This window comes from Atta colombica, unplaced genomic scaffold, assembly GCF_001594045.1.
Source record: "Atta colombica isolate Treedump-2 unplaced genomic scaffold, Acol1.0 scaffold136, whole genome shotgun sequence".
Taxonomy (NCBI): domain Eukaryota; kingdom Metazoa; phylum Arthropoda; class Insecta; order Hymenoptera; family Formicidae; genus Atta; species Atta colombica.
Window position 1 is genome coordinate 464,483 of NW_017259224.1, and position 20,767 is coordinate 485,249.

Genomic DNA, 20,767 nt, shown 5'->3' on the forward strand with positions numbered 1-20,767 from the left:
CCCCAACTCTCCGGCGCCTTTTAGGATATTCGAGGTGAACAACCTCCGTTTTAATCCCCGTGCATTCTGCACAGTCGGAGATTCCACAGACCACTCTTTTCCCCCTTTTCGTGAAAACGTAATTTTTAGCTCAGACCTCCTAATTCGAAACGCTTCGCGAGATCATCTCGTCGTACATGTACGATTTGCGCAACAGTCATGTTACGGAAACAACAACAAGGCAAGAAATTCTACAACAAGACAAGACATTCGTTATGGGCATTGCCGATTCGAAACGTCAGGAAATTCACGGACACCCCGTATGCGCGCGGATAACGGCTCTCGTTTGTACACCTTGATCTTTTCTACACGCTGTGCCAAGTGGCACACCTATATTTACGCGCGCATGTGCAGGCTCGGAAGATCAAATGATGCCTGAATTTTTAATTGCATTTTCAAACTCCGGAAGATTTGTTTCGTTTTAATCTACGCGCCGTGCGCAGATCCGCGACTCGGCTTCCCTATGAATTCCGCGCTTAATTAAACCGGCGTGAAACTTGCGAGTGAATTTCTCGTGTTGCAGATTTTGTAACCCCGCGAAACGAGGTCCGGTTCTAAAACAACGAAATTGGGTAACACCGATCTGTTACATGATCTAACATTTCCAGCATGACTTTCGCAATGAGTCGACGGATGCATACGTTTAAATTATTATACTGACTGTATGCTATATGCATTTAACCATCGCTCGAGAGAGATGGTACATTAGTGTAGTACAATCGTCGATCGACCGCTTGAGTATCTATTAAATTATTTCCCTCGTTTTATTGATTATCTGCGTATTTTCGATGCTCCGTCCGCATTGAATATTCTGGATGGTTATCGTAACTTGCATTGCATTGAGAACAGCGATACAATTCAGTCCCAATGCGTTTCATTGCATGAATGCGTGGCAATTATATTATGGAATAAAAGAGCGAAGAGATAAACGACTGTTGTTGCGTGTAAGAAAGAAATTTAAACAGAATTCTCGACAACGTTCTATATAAATATAAAATTCTTTCATATATTTTTCGAGTTTACAAATAGAATGTTCGTCAGAAATATCGAGACAATCTAAAAAACTAAAACGATTGTTATTTTTATCGATGATTTTTGTCGTTTTTGATAAAGATCTTTCATTTCCGTTAAAACAGCAGGAAAAACTGGAAAAACTTGACTGACTTTAAATAATTATAGGAATAATAAAGCTAGGAAATATGAATGCATAGAAATTATTCTTATGTTTACTTGTACGTATAAATAATAATTTAGTTACAATAAACCAAGATGTAAAGAAGGACAAGAATAATAGGTTTTATACATTCTGATAGATAGATAAATGCGTTTATTAGAAAGGGGAAAATTCTAGGGCGTCCGGTATATAAGAACACGTTGCAGCATTGAAATTAAGAGCACAATAAAACAAAGGCACATAGTGAACGCGAGATAAAGTGAGAAATTAGAAAATATACAAAATAAAGATAAAAGTAAATAGAGAGAAGAGAGAAGACGTGGAATATTCGTTATAAGTATCGTCGTAATTTTCAACTGCAAACTCGTTGATTTATTTACGATCTTCCGTGATGAAAATTTATTGGTTGAAAGCAAATGAATTTACTGCGACGTCCTTCGACGCATTCATAGGATTTGTTCGAATCGCTAACAATACCAACCATCCATCCGCATTCCGGTTGCCGAAGGGCAAGAAACGGGACACGCATTTACGATTGCGTAAAGGAAATAAAAAACGTCGTTTAGGAAGTCGATCTTGATTTAATCCAATCGAGCGCCGCAGTTGGCACGTCGCGGTTGGTTATCGATACGAATTGTCACAGAGTCATCCCGCTCGCGTGTCCATTCGCAGCATAACGATGAATCCGCGCAAATCGCTGGCATCCCGGATGCGTCGTCACGCATTCCACCAACTACGGAGTCACACCGTCAATTGTCCATGGTCAGTCGATATAATCGCGCACAGTTCGCACGTTCGAGTTTTTTTTATCATACAGGCCGGATTGAACGATTCCGCGAGAGAACTTCGCGCATTCGAACTCCACGGCCTATAAAGGTGAAAAATGTTGCACGGTACGCGCACATTTCGCTTAAAAAGTGCATCTCTTTGAGTTATTGTTAGTGGGTTGATTCGCATCAACTCACGTACCTCGCGGTATTAAAAAAAAAATGTATATAATATATTGTTCATTTGTTACGACACAATTAAAAAATTGTCATTTTTTTTAGTTGCTTGTAAAAAAAGCAAAAACATAAAGAAAAAAAAAGAGCGAAAGAACGTACTTTTATTTCTCTATAGTCAGTTATTACATCAAAATTGTATTTCAAAATTAATATTACAGAATTTTAATGATTCAAAATATTCAAACTTATTTTCTGGAAAACTTCGTTTCTTGAATTATGTCGTTATTTTAGCAAATAAGCGATATATTCATCCTTCTAATTTTATTGGCAGACAATATGAAGTAAGTGAACCGATTATTGATCCAAAACAAAGTGTAACAGAATAGAATTGCAATGAAGATAACCGGGAACGGAGAAATAAACTTCCGAAGCATTATAAAAAAGAAAATAGTTCGTATTTTCCAAAGAGCGATTTGCCCGCCGATTATTTTCGCATACGGAATAAAGCACTTTTGAAATCTTTTATCATTCTCAGCGCAAAGTTATTCCCGTCGGAGAAGTTACAACATTTCGCGATATTCTATGCATAATAAGATCCTCATTTTAGCTTTATTGCTCATGAATTTCTCAATTGCGTAACCCGGATGTTCTACGACAGGTTAAAACGGACCAACTCCATAAACGTTTTGCTACGTTGTAACATCCACTTATGATGTAAAGTACATAAATAAAAGAAGCCATCTGTGGTTCAACGAAACCTATATGCAGCGCACAGGTATTTAAGGATGTAGTGTAATCTTAGTATAATCTTCAACTCTTAGATATTCTCGCTTCTACGCGAATGAGTTTATGAGTCGCTCCGATAAATAGAGAAAATCTCGGCTATATCAATCTGCAAATATGGTCCGATCGTGACTGAGGAACGGAATTTCAAATCGCGCGCGATGTCTTTATCATCACATATAGTCGGTGAGAGTCGCGCGCTATCGGTCCACACATTCTGCGGATTGAATACCGTCTATTATGCGCAAAGTGCGAGAGGAGTTTCCTGCTGCGCCCATATGGCATCGCGCCGGGTCGTTTGCATTCCCAGCGTCAGTCTGAGCGTGAACGCAGAATTAAACCATGAACGATCGTCACACAACAGATCGGACAGATATTCCACCGATTCGATCGTCGGGCAAATGCCAGACGTGCGTGTAGCAGCGTAGTCCGATGCGGATTCGCGCCATTTATTCCCTCGTGCGCGTTCATTGTCCGTTGAATCACCCTGGTCTCTCTACAAGTCCGCGATGATTCGCCAATATGCATTCCACATCGATTGAATTCCAGGTGATCGCTACCGATTTTCCCAACGATAGACAATCGACTCTCATTCCATTCTTTCTATCGCGGGAAACCTCTTCGTAAAACGATTCGTTGCGAGAGAGAAAAGAAAATAGGAATCGCGTTGCGCGATTGCATTCGATGCGTAGCCGATCATCGCCGCGAGCTGGTTTCCTAGGTGTCTGTGAAGTTAGCACAGCATTTTATTAATTTAAAAATAATGATTGTTCCGGTAGCACTCTCCATTGTTCTACTGTTTTTTTCAAAAATAACAAAATGCATTCTGCATTTTTAATATCAAAAAATCAAAAATAAATAAATGCCGTGCTAACTTCACGTTCCAGCACGACATAACTTCCTCTAAAAGTAGAATCAGATGCCAGAAAAACGTGTAAAAATTTCATTCTAGCACGGCGTTTGTTTATTTTTGATTTTTTTTACATTAAAAATACTGAACATTTTATTATTTTTAAAAGAACAGTATAATAAAAAGGAAAGTGCTACCGGAACAATCATTATTTTTTTGAAAACTAATAAAATGCCGTGGGTAACTTCACAGATACGTTTCCTAGCTCAATGATAGCTCACAGCTGGCCGGAGTCTTACGTAACTAAACACATACTAGCCCGGTTGCGGAGGTTGACTTAATTGCGCTTGATAAATTGTCTTTTCCTCTCTCTCGTCGTCTGTCTCGTCAGTTTGTTCTCAAACGCAATAGCGCAATAGCCTACTGCCACTTCCCTTCCGTCACGCGTTTCCGTTCTGCCTTTCGTCCTGTGTGTCTGTCAATTTCATTCCGTACTATTCCCATGTTCACTGCATGCATCCGGCATGGCGAAGACTCGCCAGCATGAGATTCGATCGTCAAAGTTTCGAGCCTACATCACATGCAGGATCCCTTGCATTTCACATATTCAAAATTTCATTTTCACATAAATTTTCTTTACTCTGAAGTAAGGAAATAATTTTGAGAGTGTAAAGCTTTTAGGAAAATAGACGGAGTCTCGCATATATAGATGTTAACTCTAGAATTATATGGTACACATCGACTCCACGTTTCTCAGACCTGGTCGAATTTTAATCAACGTGCATATTGATGACATTGTTTAATAATTTATTATATTTAATAATATATGAAACTTATTACATTTAATTATAGTGTCCATTATTTCAATTTTACAACAAAATATCAATTGTTAGATATCAAAGGAGTAATGGCAACTCAATCTCTTGAGTTAAATAACATTTTATTATTTTTAACTTCCACAAAATGTAAATCAATTCTGTGATTAATATAAACAACGTCCAATATTAACATAGCATGTAGTAAATAATAAACTAAATGTAAATCAAATTTAATACATTTACTCGAATTAAATTGTTTAATTCCATAGTATTAAATTAACCTATAAAAATTATTAAAAATAATTCAAATTGAATATAATTTGGCATTATAAATTCAACAGTGTACACAATAAGACCTGTATTCTTTGACGTAATTTTAACTACAATATTTCCTTCCTATTTAGCTCTTTACTATGCGGTGCAAAACTACGCTTAAAACATAATAATCCGGCACAGACACTTAATTTAATATAATTACACTTTATACTGTGTAAATCCTATTCAATTCGATTTGTGTTTATACAATTGATCGTAAAATCTTAAGAAAACGTATATCATTTCGTGCATTTTTCACTTATGACTGGTAACGGCTGACTGGCTCGCCGAGGGCGAGCGATAAAAGTTACGATAGATATTACTCAATCCGATATCCATGCTAGTTTCTCATATATTTTTCTCATCTTTCCTATTCAAGCGAGACAGACGTTTCCTGAACGGCCCCATACCGATTCCTCGCAATCCAAGGATGCTTGCGAGATTTCACCGCATATACACGCAAGGCTCAATTAGTCTCATGTGAAATCTTCCTTCGAGTCTAACTTGCGTACTATAATAAAGATTTCTTGGAACATATATACGTAATGATATGATACATAGAATTTTCACGAGCATATTTCTTTCTCGCAGCGTCCGGTTCGGGATCCGTGATAGGCAGAGACCCGCTTCCGCCGAGAGCCGTCAGCACGTCTCATCTGCCTCAAAGAACGCTGACTCAACCACCGACGGCGGTGTCTACTCTTTCGCTACCGAGAAACACTACCGGCAGTAACCATCGGCAACAACCGCTTCCGCTCCATCACTCGACTCCGCAGCAACAGCAGCAATCGCCTATGAGACAGCTGGAGAACGAGTCTACCGCCCATATATTGAGAGCCGCCAGCAACGGCGACATCGGCAAATGTCCCGGCATGTAAGTAGACTCAAAGCCGATCCTCCCAGGTATTTGTATAACGAAGTTTCGGTGTACTGTAATTAAACCGCCGCCCCTATCGCACCCCGTAATAGAGAAACTTATTAGCGAACACATACTCGCGCGACCGCAACCTTGCCGTCTAATTCTGCTACCTAAGTTGCTCGACTGTTTGGTTACTTTGAGATGGTAACTAGTAGAAATGCCGCAAGCAACCAAATGTCTGTACTCTTGTATATCGCGTCTGAAAAGATCACACATTCGATTCTAGAGTAATAAGTATTACAACACAGAATTATTATATTACAATTAAAGGCACAACCCTGAAAACTCTAATCTCATTCTACCGCTTTTATAGCAAAATTATTCAACTAGTATGTCGAAACAAAGTGCAGAGAACAAGAGCATAAATTAATCGTCATAAAACGCAGTAGCGCGTGCACTTCCACCTAAACACAACACGATTAGCTATCGCCCGATTTAGTTCGTATATAACTTCGCTATGTATTATAGATTCGTTCATTTAAGTCACTGTTTAATTACTCGCCGTTTGTGCAAACAACAACGCGCTGCTGTTCGTTTGTTGCGAAATATACAACCGATCAAATTTCCTGTGTGTTCTTGACAACTTATAATGTGACGATTGTATGATTATGTTATGTAATTACAGTAATTAATTTAGTTTCTCGTGTAATGGCAAAATTATTATAATTATATTATTATATTAATATATATATTATTATAAATATATGCTCTTAAAATTTATTAAAGGATTTTTACATTCTTTCCATTAAGTTAAAAAAAAAAAAACATTTTTTGTCTATCTAACGCAAATATTTTTTAAAATAATGCTATGCGATTTTAAAATAATGCAATAATTTTATCATTTCAAATTTTCATTCTCGTGAAAAGGCTAGCTATAGACGTCATTAATTAGACCGAAGGGCGGTGCGATGTCATAATCGACGTAAGAACTCAAGCTCACCGAGGTTCTATTTATTGCCAGGCATGAGCTAAACGCGTCACCTTAATAATACAATTTTCTCGTATGTATTTGTGTCGCGGTTTACCTCCACGGCAAATCTAATTTCTGCTGTATCGTAACCACGTTTATTTGTTTCGGATGGTAGACATTGATTTTTCTCGTGATTAATCGACAAGACTCCTGTCGCTATAATTTTACGTAAGATAATACGAGTGTCGTGGTATCAATTTAGAATCATGAAACATCGATTCGGAAACTGCCAATATTTACTTAACGTGTTTAATAGCCATAAATTCATAACGTTAAGGCCGGAACACAGACCTTTGGATGACGCATAATACATAAAGCATAATACATAAGAAAATCAACCAATTGGAATCTTTTATTTTCATAGAAAAAAAAATGAAGGACTTTGATTGGTTCATTTTCTTATGCATTATGCGTTATGCGTTATGCAAGACCCTGTGTTCCCGTCTTTGTAGACTGCATTTTTAGATATCAAAGAAGCAATGGCAACCCAATCCCTTGAGGTAACATTTTGTTATTTCTAACTTCCATGTATGTCAAAATGTAAATTAATCCATTTCTGTAGTTGTTTTTAAACTACAGAAAAAAAAATAATAATATTAATGTATATTTAATAAATAATAAACTAAATTTGAATAAAATAAATCAAATTTAATACATTCTCTTGAATTAAATTGTTTAACTTCAATGATTGAATTAAATTGACATAATGATTAAGAGCAATCTATAGAAATGATTAAAAATAAGGTATAATTTGACATTTATGAATTTAATAGTGCAAAACGAATTTTTGGGAACCACTGTATCAGAGCATCATATTTCCTTTTAAAACGTTCAGCGATTTAACTTTCTCTCACAGCTTCTTTCTGCATTAGGTCACTTTATGGCATCACTTCAAACGTGGCCTTCTATGAATCGGCCCATTGACCTGTTCGTCAAATTTCAGGGTTATCGGTAATGACATGAGGGACCTGAGGTTAGCATCGCCGAGCGGTCATTCCACTCAGCGATTGATCAGCCCGATCGGACATTTGCGAGTCACTTCGTTAAACGACCATCGTGTTTCCAGTCCCAGCGACAGCGAGATACGCGTGCACAGTCCAAGTAAGTTTTCCTTTGTACTATATTTATTAATCTGCCCGATACTTTTCACGGTTTCCACGGTAACTTTTCGATGAGGCGACCCATGAATCTAGCAGGTGGCGAAGCGATTAATTGGCGACGGCTAACTCCGAAGAATCCGGCTTTATGAAAGAACTCAAACTTTTGCCTCGAACTCGAAGTTGATTAAGGTGCAATTAATATATTGTTGGTCGTAATATACGAATCGCTATCGCGACGGCAAGTTTGACAGCTAGGAAAAAAAGTTACGACGTCGACTAGGTTGTAATACCGTCTCCGAGCGAAAGAGTTACGACTTTCCTCCTTTTTGTAGCAAAGCACACAAGAGTACAAACGCTAATTAATGACGCTGACGAAGACAATGCCAAAGGTAACAACGTTCACGTTGTTCATAAAATGATCCTTCAACGTACCGGGCACATTGCGCTATGAAATTAATGGCTCGCTAAGCGCGCTAATTAATCAGATTTTTTTCAAAGTATTCCCGATAAATTTTCGTAAAATTTCGCGTATAATTATTATCTCAATTTCGTGACACAAATTTTGCGATACGCAGTGGAGAAACATCTTGATATTGCAAAAGATTTTTGTTCGAAAAAATAATATTCTATTTGAAAACATATACACTAAATAAGCACAAGCTTATAAAAATTAGTTTCTTTTGCCTTATTTTTTGTTATGTAAAAAATATATATTAATTTATTAAACATTACAATTTTTTTCAAAACAGTCGTTTCGATTATCCTCAGCGATAATAATAATAAGCGATAATAATAAAACTTATTTTATGTTTTATGTTCAAATGATGATCAAGTATTTTACATCATTTCGCAGCATTAAATTCGTTAAATTGTGAAATTGATTAAATTGATTTGGCCTCCAATTGCCATGAGCAAAATCAGCCTGAATTGTGAAATACAATTAATAAAATCTGCAGTCATACATAACGTATGAAAGACAAAAATATAAAAATGTGGAACGAGTTGTCACTAATGTCAGATATATGATTGGACTTTGTTATTATCATCGTCACTGAACATCTATATCATCGTTGAAAATATCCCGAAATGTGTTAAAACGTTCCTTTCCGAAGAAATTGTAATGTTTAATAAATGAATATAATAATAAAAGATAGATCTAATAAAATAATTGCATTCCAAGTACCGTGCGGTATTCTTATTGTCTAAATTGTTATTTTTAATATCGAGAATCCATTAATATGTATATTACATTTTATTATAAAATATAGTATGTGCATAAATATTATTATAATCTACGTAATATATTACTGCAGCAAATCTCTATCTCTAATATTCGAAGCTGGTCTCTAATCCGGCTCGTTTGAAACGTTTGGTTCGTGCGAACTTACGAATGATGAACAGAGCCTCGCTCGGCGGATGAGCGATTAATACCCGCGAGATTAAGCGGCGATTTAACGTCTGCTCTGAATCGCGAGATTGCCGAACCGCCTGAAAAGCGCATAAATTTAGGTCGAGAATTTCAGCGGGCGCCTGGGGTTAATTACCCGAGGATCCGTGGCAGTGATGTCCTGGTAAGGTTTGTGTGCCACCTATCTAATGCACAACGTGGAATAATGGAAATCCCGTGTGTGCCTCCGTACGCCCTGTCTAACTACGGAAAGGTACGCATGATCGATATCGAGTCATCCAACCACGGAGGAACATACGAATTGAGGTTGCACAATATTATCGCGCGAATGGGGCGGCTTTATGGAGAATCATAAGAGAAATCATAATTACACTATTCATTATTCCTTTTTAATTAAAAAAAATTGTAAATTTGTAACGACGAGCATTTTGAAGAATAAGTGATACAATTTCAGCCAATTTTCTTTCTTCCCCTTGACTGCGTTTGGAGAATCGAATACAATTGATGAATCGAATCTGATTGATCGAATCTGATGCTAAGAAAATTGGAAAAAATATTGTAATTTTTTTGGAAATACGAACGGTGCTCCTGGATGATATCTCCTAGCAAATATCTTCTTCAAAAAAGAATAGAGGAAACACCGCAATCTAAATATCACGGTTCACCAAGAATTTTCTTTGTGCAATCCGATTGTATCTGTATAGGTACAATAGCTGCGCAATTTTCTGCGTTAGACAGAAGTCCGTGCTTCTCCATTTTACGACGCGTCTAACGGTCGCAGCTGCAGAACATTTCTGTAGACATTTGAATATCCTATACAAGGCGTCCCAGATCCATTATCGTTCAGTCCAGCCACAGATTGTCGAGTCAGAACAAATATGCTAATATCCATAGATCTTTTAAAAGATATTTAAAAAACGAACGAAACTGAATTTATGATGAAAAAAAATGTATAATTTAATCGCTGAAATATAATATAAAAAAATCGTTAATTTATTAAATTCTTGCTAAGAAAGAATTCTAAGATTCCTCAGAGAAAGTCTGTGGCAATCTGTGGCTGAAAATAATGCCTGCGATATATTATCCTGTAACGGATGCAACATCATAACGAAAGGCAGTAGCTCCGACAGTTCCGGCGCAGTTAAGTCTTTTAAGCAGTTAAGGCGCAAATACAAACGACTACCATTCACGTGATTAAAGAGAAAGTCAATCTGCTCGGTCGTTATTACAATTTTTTTCACTATTCCACTATTCTGAATCTGAGACTGCAAGCCAAAGCAGGGGAGGAAGAACAAAGAAAAAAAAATCTTCGAGAAAATCAGTCGATTTCGATATTTCCGGTTTCATAGATCCTTTCGCTCGTTACGACACGCTCAGAACTACGCGACTTCCTCTTCCAGCGGCTTTCTCCTGCGTAACTTATCTTCCTTTCTGCTCGCAGGCGAGAGAAAAATGATGAGCCCGATCGGCAGGGAGGTCGACCGCGGCGGAGGCACGATGACGGGTCCAAGACAAGGCCAGCAGCGACCACGCGCAGATTGCAGCGAGCTGCTGCATAAAAGGGTGAGTAAATGCGACGGGCAAGTCGCCTTAACACCTCGGTGCGAAAGAGCGCCCCGTCTAGAAAAGAGCTCTATTTATAAAAGAGTAGTGTAATCATTTCATCTGAGCCGAATACTTAGCACAACTTTCCTATTGGCTATTTCGACCGCCATTTTTAATTTGATGGTCTAACATCCAATAGCGCTTAGTAATTCTTTAATACGATATGTGATTGCAGCAAGCTTTCCAGCAAGCAACACAGTGTGATACTGTGATCATGTCATTTTCATTTAACATTAGTATAAAGAACAAGGATGTAATGATTCATTGTGTTACACTGTGTCATCTGTATCTCTTACTGGAAAACACCCATAATTATTAGGATAAACATGGCAGACCTTTACACTATTCTTTACATATAGAGCTCTAGTCTAGTGACCCTCCAATAAGAGTCTGGACTCGAGTCGCAATTTTGTATGCAGAGTGGTAGTTTTAACAAAAATCTGCGAGAGTGAAGGACATATATTTGCTACTTCTTCCCTTTCTCTCTATTCTGTTCTATTTTTTCCTAATTATTTCTTTCTCTCAGGAATTGTTAAAACAAGGCGAAAACAAATCAAAAGTGGCTTTCTCACATCCAGACTTTTATTAGACGGTCTCTAGTCCTGTCGATCCCGATTGGCATGGCAGAGCATGATGGATGGAGAGAGGAAATTCGCGCGTCCATTCGCGGCATCGATCGTGCAACGGTCGCGCGCGTGAATTAACCATGTCGTCGTCGCGGTGGCCAGTCACCGCAAACGGGAAATTTATAGCTGGGGAACGATTGCGAACGCGCACGCTTCGTAAAAGTGTCACCTGTATCACGCACCAAGTCTCGCCGATGGCTGACATCCGACGGCGATTCGGTTCGGTTCCGCGGTGAAGTCTAACATTCTCGCAAATTGCTTGTGGTTTGTTTACGAGCGTACGGCTTACTCTCTCGCTAATCCTTCAGCTCGTAAAAATAAATTACGTATACGTGTAGCACGGTAGCGCGTCCACGACGTGAGTTTATTGTCCATATAAAAAGGCGACGAGCTTGAAAATCCCCGATTTATATAATATTGGTGGATCGAGTTATCGCGCCAAGATCAAATTACCGGAAACAAAATGGCGAATTCTTCTGCGAACGTTGCACGATCGACGGTTTGTCATTTTACTGCTTTTATCTATAACTGTCTCTTTGTCTCTTGTCATGCAAACACACACGCTATCCGTTTTATTGACGTGGCATAGCCTGCATATCATCATCGCAGCATGTAAATTCCATTAGCTCAATTAATTAAAATGTTGCCCCGAGAGAAAGACAGAGAGAGAGAGAGAGAGAGACTCTCACCTTCGTACGTGTTATATGCACAGTATGCATCGCGTTGTAAATGGAATTGATAATATTTGCGCTTATGGTATCGTGCGCAATAAATGCGAGGCGAATTATTTTCATCGGCGCTTTCGACTTTTCCAAGCGAAAAATAATTCTGATGAGGTTATTGCTGATGAATTTTTCATTATTTACAAAGTATCACATTGATCCATGTGATCCTGAATATGAAATAGGTCATCATTGTTGTTTCGTTAAATGCATTAGGTCATGATCTTGCAATCAAAACTTAATGAAAATCAATGAAAAATGAGGCCAGGTGTCGATCGAGAATTGCATTGGGATTCGGTGATTCGTAATAACAGTATCGGTAACGTTATATTTTTGTTACGTTTTTATCATATATAATATCTATACTAAGAGAAAAATATTTAATATTTGCATAATTGCGAGGTAAAATAATTATGGGTTAGGAGCTTCATTTTATTTTTATAATTATTACTGCTATAATGTTAGTAATAACCATACATGTAGTTGAAACGTGAAAAAGTTACACTATAAATTATAATTTGAAATATTAATATAGTAAATTATTAAGATAGAATGTAAATGATAAATAAATGAACATTTTTATTCAGTAAACGCAATTATAATTATAGTGAATATAATTATTTTTTTTAATTCATTTACTACGATAAATTTATATGCTAATAATAATAATTTAAAAATATGTTAGAAAAAACTAAACATTTTCAAGCAGTATATGTAACCGTTCTTTAATATCATAATTAACTATATTTGCCTGATTGAAATAATTGTAAATATATAGTTGCCCCCAAAAAAAGACTAAAAATTATAGTTAAATTATAGTAATTGCTATTTTTTATTTCTCAATGTTCACAACGATAATACAGCCTTTAGCCTAAAAATATTAGACACTTATATTTTTTTCATTCATCTCGAAATCTTTTTTTACCTGAATTGTTACTTATTAATTAACAGCATTATACATTAAGTTTAAAAGTTAACCTTAAAATTAGGAATAATTAAGATAATTTATAACAAATGCCATAAGTTCATTTTTTAATTAAAACTTTAAACAATGGTTAATAAGATACTTAAAATTTTAATATAACGATATCGACAGTATTATTAAGAATTACAGAATCTCAATATTGAGCAGAACTTCGAGAACTCTTTTGTTTCGCGATCACATTAAAATAACGAAGAATCTAATGAATCTAGGATTGCACTTTACATCTTTTTTCAAGTCATTTCTTTAGTGCATAGCGTCATAAAATTCTAAGCGTGGCTTGAGGAGTTTTACAAGTTTGTGTTACAAATAATCCTGTTAGACGATTCTTCGACACGATTTCACGACCTGTTCCGCAACAACGAATACTTAGATTCAATCAAGAAACGGATTTTTCACCCTGTGAACGGCAAATTCGGACGAGAACCCATCGTTTTCTTAACTCGAGCTTATCTTAAACGCGCAGAACACGAGAAGGCAAGAAAGTAACGACCGAGTGTCGTCGTCCTGGCGCCATTACATACAATGGAGTGGCGAAGGGCGGCAAGAGGACTAGGACGAAAGGGGAGGGCGAGGGAAAGAGAAAGAAAGGAGAAGCGAAGAGAGCGACGGAGACGGCAGAGAAAAAGACAAACGAGAAACATGGGGTCCAGGGTCGATCCTGCATACGGTCAGCACCGGTCAGCAAGGGCACCGTGCCAAGGAACTGCAGACGAGTCTTAAGCTTCGTGCACAATGGATTTCGCCGTCTGAGCATGATGGCACGGCATTCATCCTTCTACACGAATTCATCGTTCCTCACGACGAATCTTATCGTAGGAGAATAGCTCTGACATAATATGTTATTTATTACGGCAATGTAGGATTTGTGAAAAACCATCTGTAAAGTGGTGGCACTGCATACAATGATTGCGTCAGAAGCTGGCGAAATAAGCCATCAAGATTCTCCAATTTTTACAAGAATACTTAATTTCTCCTCTTTCAACAGCGCTTCAGATTAAAAGAATACACGAAAGGACAGTTTTGCTGAAGTATCTAACAAATCTGAAAATATTGTCGAAATTGAATTGTTGAAATTTTGTCGAAGCATCAAAATAATTATGTAGGACGCTCAAACTATTAGAATATTAACATTTTTTGTAACATTGCTCATCATGTTTCAGATTCCCGCATTATTATTTTACTTAATCCAATAAAATTATTTTCAAATTTGTATCTAGCTAAATTTTTAAACACTTCGGTAAAATCTTTTTTTTCTATGTAGCGTTCGAAAATCAATTTACGTCTCGAGTTTTAGCTTATTGTCGACCACTACCCAACGATCATATTACAAAATACAAAATACAAAAGTCGCAAAATATCATTTCTTCCCCCTTACCAATCGAACCATCACAATAACGTTAAACCGCGAATCATCTTCCCGCGTAAATCGATACCTCATATCTTAGGGACGCGTCAACCGCGGGATGTTGCAAAGAGATACACGTCCGTTATCACGTGTAAATCTCGTTTGTTAGTCCATGTCATCGTTCTAATAACTAATAGAAGTCGATGGAAGAACATCCGCGGAATGAGAGGATCGCGATGAAGCGAGAGGAACATGAATAAGCAGCTTCGAACTTTCGTCGGCAAGCATACTCGCGTGTGGTCGAGAGACCACGACCGGGGCCCTTCGGGGGCAAAAGATACAAAACGCCGGGCACCGGGCGAACCAGGCAAGGCGGCGATGCACACTATGCAACCGGCTGGTCGGTCGACGAACAAGCTAGCCGATCCAACCGGGCATGCCAGTCCGCCCGCCGAAGCGTCGCTCGACGCGCGCCATACCGCTTCTCGTTCGTCATCCCAACGCGAGATTCGTAAGTTCGTGGAATTTCTTCATTTTCTGCAAATTGAAACATCCCCCATCTGACTAATCCGTGAGAAAAACGTAGGAACTTCCAGAGCGCAAACAGGTAAAGTAGAAGATTCGAGACATCACAGATTACTATTTCTGGAATGCGATCAAGTAATTTTGTTTGATACATTCGTTGGAAGTCAAAGATTTGAAATTAGGAAGGATGGAAAGTGATCTCCGGAAACCTTTCTTTGAAATTTGACATTCTGAAGATGAAATTCAGCGCGAATTTTCAGGGTCTCTCTGTTAAACTTATTGAGGACATCACGCTTTGTTTGTACTTTCGAAGAAGTGAAGTGGATTCTATCATGTTAGTCTTATAAAAGAAGAAATATCTTTTATATAATTATCAACATGTGTCTGTCTGCATTTAATAATTATAGAGTTGCCACGAATTTCTCATCCTAAAATTTCATAACTTTTTCCTGAGTTTTAGATAAAATTTCATGTTTTTTCTGAATTTCAATATTTTAAAATTTTTTATTCTGACTTGGAAACTGTTAAATATTTTGTTAAGAGAGCAATTTAACATAGTAATGTAAATTACTGTTAATGCTCGTAAAAAATTACTGTTTGCATTTAATTGTTAAGTTAGTAATATTGCAAAACTACGTAGATGTGATGTACGTATATAAAACTTCTTTAAAATAAGAATTTCAATCTTTTAGAAAATCTCCTGACCTTCCTTGATTTCCCTTACTGTTTTCAATTGCCTTAATTCCTTGATTTCCAGTTTTGTGGCGAACTCTGAATTATACGTGGAAGATAAAAGTCGACAGGCATTAAGCAGCCGCAAGAGAATGCGGCAAATTGAAAATTCCTTGACTTTCTACAAGAACTTTGCTTGTTTAAGGAGGAATTGTCCTTGGCGATACAATGAGCAAGCGTGAGCGTGCCTTTCCTTTTCGTGATGTTCTTTCGTCGTATATCGCGCGATCATGTTGACGTACTTCAATGCGTGGCGAAGGATTTAGGATTCGCTGAGCGACCATTCCTGACAAGGGAATGCCCTCGATCTCGCTCTGATATATCTCGCGAATACAGATTGTACGACCTCGCAAAGATACCGGCGAGGACTCCAGTGGAATGCGAAGAGCGTACGAGCTATCTTTTGGGACCTGTCTGTTAAAATAAAGAAGGCGTATTTTCGTTTCACTGAAAGAAAACTACGATCCAATGGTGATTGCTATACGAATTTCATTTCTATATTTCTTCACTGCAACGCTACGTGCATCGAACCTCGACATGACCTGTATCTGTTTGCGCTCGTCCGTGTCGATATGTCTATAAGAATTTGTACGTCGCCTCTGGCTCGTCTCCCTCAGCCAGAGAGACGTATTAGAAAATTGGAAAGTAATAGAAAACTATGACTCGCCCTCTGTTTCTTCGCTTTTCTACGATCTTTAGAAATTCTTACAATGGCGCACAAGAGATACGACCGTTCAGCTAATTTGCTCGTAACTTCGAAATTACTTGAAAGTCGAACGTTATAGATAAACACGTCTGAACTAGTTAAACTTTTTAAAATTGAGAGATATAAAAGAGAGGAAATAGTCAGAGATAAATATAAAGAGATTCTTACATGATACTTTTGTACCGAGCGATAGAAATTTAAAGGGATATTTATACGATCAGAAATAAATTGTAAATTTCATTCCATTGACGAAATAATATCGATACACAAACGATTGTTTGACTGACGAAATAATATCGATACACAAACGATTGTTTGACATAAATGCGGGTAAATATTCAGCTGAATGAGTCATGTAGTTATACGTAAATTGATAGCGTGTCACTTTATTATTATTTATTTACAATTGCCTCGCGCAGTGCAAATATTAAACAAATTACTCTTCGATAACTGCTGTTATTTCAGCAATTATTTGCATCGCGTTCCACTTTACGTCACATTGCCTTCTGTCGTATTATATTATACGACCCAGTCGGATGTGTTCGCCTCTCGCTTCACCTCTGAAGCTACCACAAATCCAACCGTAAAAGCCACTAAAACGTAGCGGTTTTGGAACACAGCGGGGACGAATGCAAAATGGCAGACGAGGAAATCGGCTAAGCGGTAATCCCCTCTTGCCTAGGCTCTCGCCGAGAAATTCCAGCAGTTAAAAAGTTTACATACAATCTCGCAGACACAACTGACATAAAACCGCCGGTTGAAATTTCGATACGGCTAAACGGGCTACCTTGTAATTCGGGTCAGTGTGGCTCGCCACATTCTCTGTTTCTCACATTCGCGTGGAATCTGTTTCCAACCAGTTTCCACCGTTTTATTAGTTATGGTCCACAAAACTAGATGACCACGTATATATTTCTATACACATCTTTATTATATTGACGCGATAGTTTGTTATTTACGTAAGCGAAGGAAGATATGGGAAAGAGAAAAATAAGTCAACGGTATATAAACAACAGTTATTGCATATTCTGAAAGATCTCACTGAATCGGATGATTTAGGACAATAGTAGCTACAATATTTTGCCGTCTACATTGGCGCAATTGTGAAATGTTGATGGTAATTTAACTCGTGCTGTCGATGATAATATTTTCTTCTCCTCCATGCCAATCAAATCCACTCGATGTATTCCGTGTATAATTGCAAAATTAATCCATCGCTTTGCTTTCTCTAACAAAAGCCTCGTCCTCTCATTTCTCCATCGTGCGAAAGCTCACGCGATACCTTGAGCAATCCTCGCAGCCCCGTAACGTAACAATTCCATATGTCACAGCTCGATTACACTTGCGTTGTTTGCGTGTGTGGCTAACAAACGATTGCATGCCTCGACAGAGTAACATCAGCTCCCTGAGAGCGGATGCCAGCGGCAGGCTGGTGACACAGGCTGGCGCATCCGGGCTGGTGCGTGTCTCCGCCGGCGAGCTCCTCGGCAGGACCCACGAGGAACTGGTGCTACTGTTGATCCAGCTTCGACGTCAGAATGCGACGGTCCTCAAGGCGATGGAGACGTGCCACATGGAGATCGAGGCGCAGGTCCGAAGAGAACTTTTGCACGCGATCTCACGAAATTTTCACAGTAATTAGATGATCCACGGACGGTGACGGTGACGATGACGATGGCGGTCGTGGGCCCCTTTAGGGGTCCTGGCAAACCGAAGCCGTCTGGAGAGACACGTCGTAGGCTCCTCGAGCTCGAGGGGCGTCGCTTTTTAATGATTGCTTTAATTTGCGTTAGAGAGAAAGAGAGAGGAAGAGAGAAAGAGATAATTTGCTTTGACAGACGATCGTGCAGTTTGACGAGATCTTTCAGGATGTGTTAGAATAGATCGATTGTAAATGCACGCAGATTGTGAATCCACGTGACGATAATATAGTATGAGTGATCAATATTGTTCTTTTCTTTCATAGTTGACAATGTGACGTAACGCTCGCGCGCAAATAAACGGATTGAACGTATTCAATTGCGCTTTACGGACTTTGCGATCCGCAAAGTGTAATTGATTGCTAAGCAAGCGCGATACATTGGTTCTTTCACGTCTTATATTTAGCTCCGAGTCTCAACTCGGAGCTTCATGGACTATTGGACTAAAAAAAATCACTTCTCTTTCTTTAAAGAACATTATCAGATGACTATGTTCAACGTCAAATGTGGGACATAGATGAATATACACCTGTGATCTCGTGACGTGTGAGATTCGAGGAGAAAGTCGAGTCGAACTTAGGGTCGCCTTTCTACGCAAATATGTGTTTATTGTCCGGCTTTATTGCGTTGTATGTCATGAAGTAACGTGTCGCTTAACGCGCGAAAACGCAAATGTTGTTTGTTTTGACGCGGAGAGCAAAGGAACCTCTGCAATAAACGCGATAAACGTTTCGTGTATTTTGTTTGCACCCGCAGGCTAGACTGGCAGATCTCGACACGCCGAGACGGTTAGAAAATCTTCAAAAACTCGAGGAACTCAAGAGGCATCTAATGGATCTCGAGAAGCAGGTGAGACACGTGAAATATACCTTGCGGAGGTTTACCTCGAAATATTTACATAGATATGAAACGATGGATTTTAGCAATCAATAGCTTAGAAAAAGAATAAATAACTTAACTTTGAAAAGATTTGAGATTATAATTTTTTCAAATTTTAAAAAGTGGCTAAATTATTGTCGTATTTTTCAAACTTAATTCTTCTCTAACTTTTGATAACGTTCATTAATATAAAATTTTAAAAAATATTTAATTAATACTGTTAATTAATACTGTTTCTAAGCGTTAGTACACATTGTATTACACATTAACATTTATATTGCACATTAAAAAGTACTTTAAGTTTAATCACGTTCGATTTTTCCCAAAAAAAAGTACGAAAAGAGTAAGCCTCTCGTGAACCTCGTGGACAATATGGTGAAACTGGGTTCTTTATATAATCGTAACACTGCCAACGGGACCAGCAATGTTTCCGGTTCTCGACACGATCTGCACGAGAACGCGAGGGATCATCGCGACCGTTTGGAATTTAACCAAAGGGTGCAGGAGCAGCGATTGTTGGCCGAGGAACGTAGGGATTGGGACAGGTTGAGTCCCGATCATGGACAGTTGCAGGTGATTCATTTAATTATCATTCCACAAAAAAGTTTAATTAATGTGGATAAACGTAATAGAAATCATTGTTAATTAGGATTCTTAAATAATTCTTATACTTTCGCAACGTTAGAAACGCATTAATTAAAAATATACGATCTTATAAACGGAATGTCTCGATTTACAGTACATATATTCTTTGCTTTCTCAATCTCGTCAGATATCATCCATGAAATATACGTTTTACCCGTTCCAATTTCTGTCTCTTACGTCTCGTATTATTACATTCTCTTTCCACAATGTAATACTCCGTGCTAAGAAAGCGTGAGGTGCATCAGACATGGAAATCTTCTTGACCAATGAAAGCAATTCCTGATCTCTCGCGTGCTATAATACTAAGCGAAATCCACGGTAGACAAGTTGTAAAGGCCGATTGGAAAAAGAGTATGTGCAAAAATTAAGAATTACTCTCGCAGACTCAACCACAAGAGAGACCGAACTCGGACGACATTTACGACCTCTCGTAAATTCTGCGAAGAGCTCACTTTACCGAAGGATATATACTTTCTAGACGAGTCAAGTCTCTAAGGACAATGTCCATTTAAGTATCTTACTTTTCGTTTCCTTCTTCTTATTATTTGTCCTCAAGACTCACTTTTCAACAATCGCATATGTCGTTCACCGGTCAAAATTTAATTAAGCATATATTTAATTAAGAATAACAAAATTAATCCAATTTGACACTTTTGTGCAGTCTTACAAATACATTTCCGTGCGATAAACAAATAAAAAATAAATAAAAACGAACGAGAAAGGTAATGAAGAACCTTTTTACTCTTTTGCCTTTCTTTTTCAGTAATATTCAATTTAACTAATTATTACAATAATAATCTCGTTGACTTCAAAGAGGTTTAAAATAATTGCTATATAGAGAAGTATAATAGATACTATAATAAATTAAAATTATGTGTCACACTAAAGAATATTATCGAATATAAAATCAAAATAATAATATTATCGAACATAATATTGTTAAAATTAAAAGGTTTCTTTGACCAATATTTTTCGCA

The 20,767-nt window shown here is 37.8% G+C and overlaps 1 protein-coding gene across 1 annotated transcript in view; it reads left to right on the top strand.

Moving 5' to 3' along the window:
• Positions 1–20,767, top strand: part of LOC108684615 — a 137,200-nt gene that overhangs the window by 108,921 nt on the left and 7,512 nt on the right. Inside the window, exons 12-17 of the mRNA XM_018189032.1 lie at positions 5,515–5,797; positions 7,756–7,913; positions 10,762–10,883; positions 17,957–18,157; positions 19,023–19,115; positions 19,479–19,718. Of these exons, the coding sequence (XP_018044521.1) occupies positions 5,515–5,797; positions 7,756–7,913; positions 10,762–10,883; positions 17,957–18,157; positions 19,023–19,115; positions 19,479–19,718 (1,097 nt within the window). The remainder of the gene's footprint in view (positions 1–5,514; positions 5,798–7,755; positions 7,914–10,761; positions 10,884–17,956; positions 18,158–19,022; positions 19,116–19,478; positions 19,719–20,767) is intronic.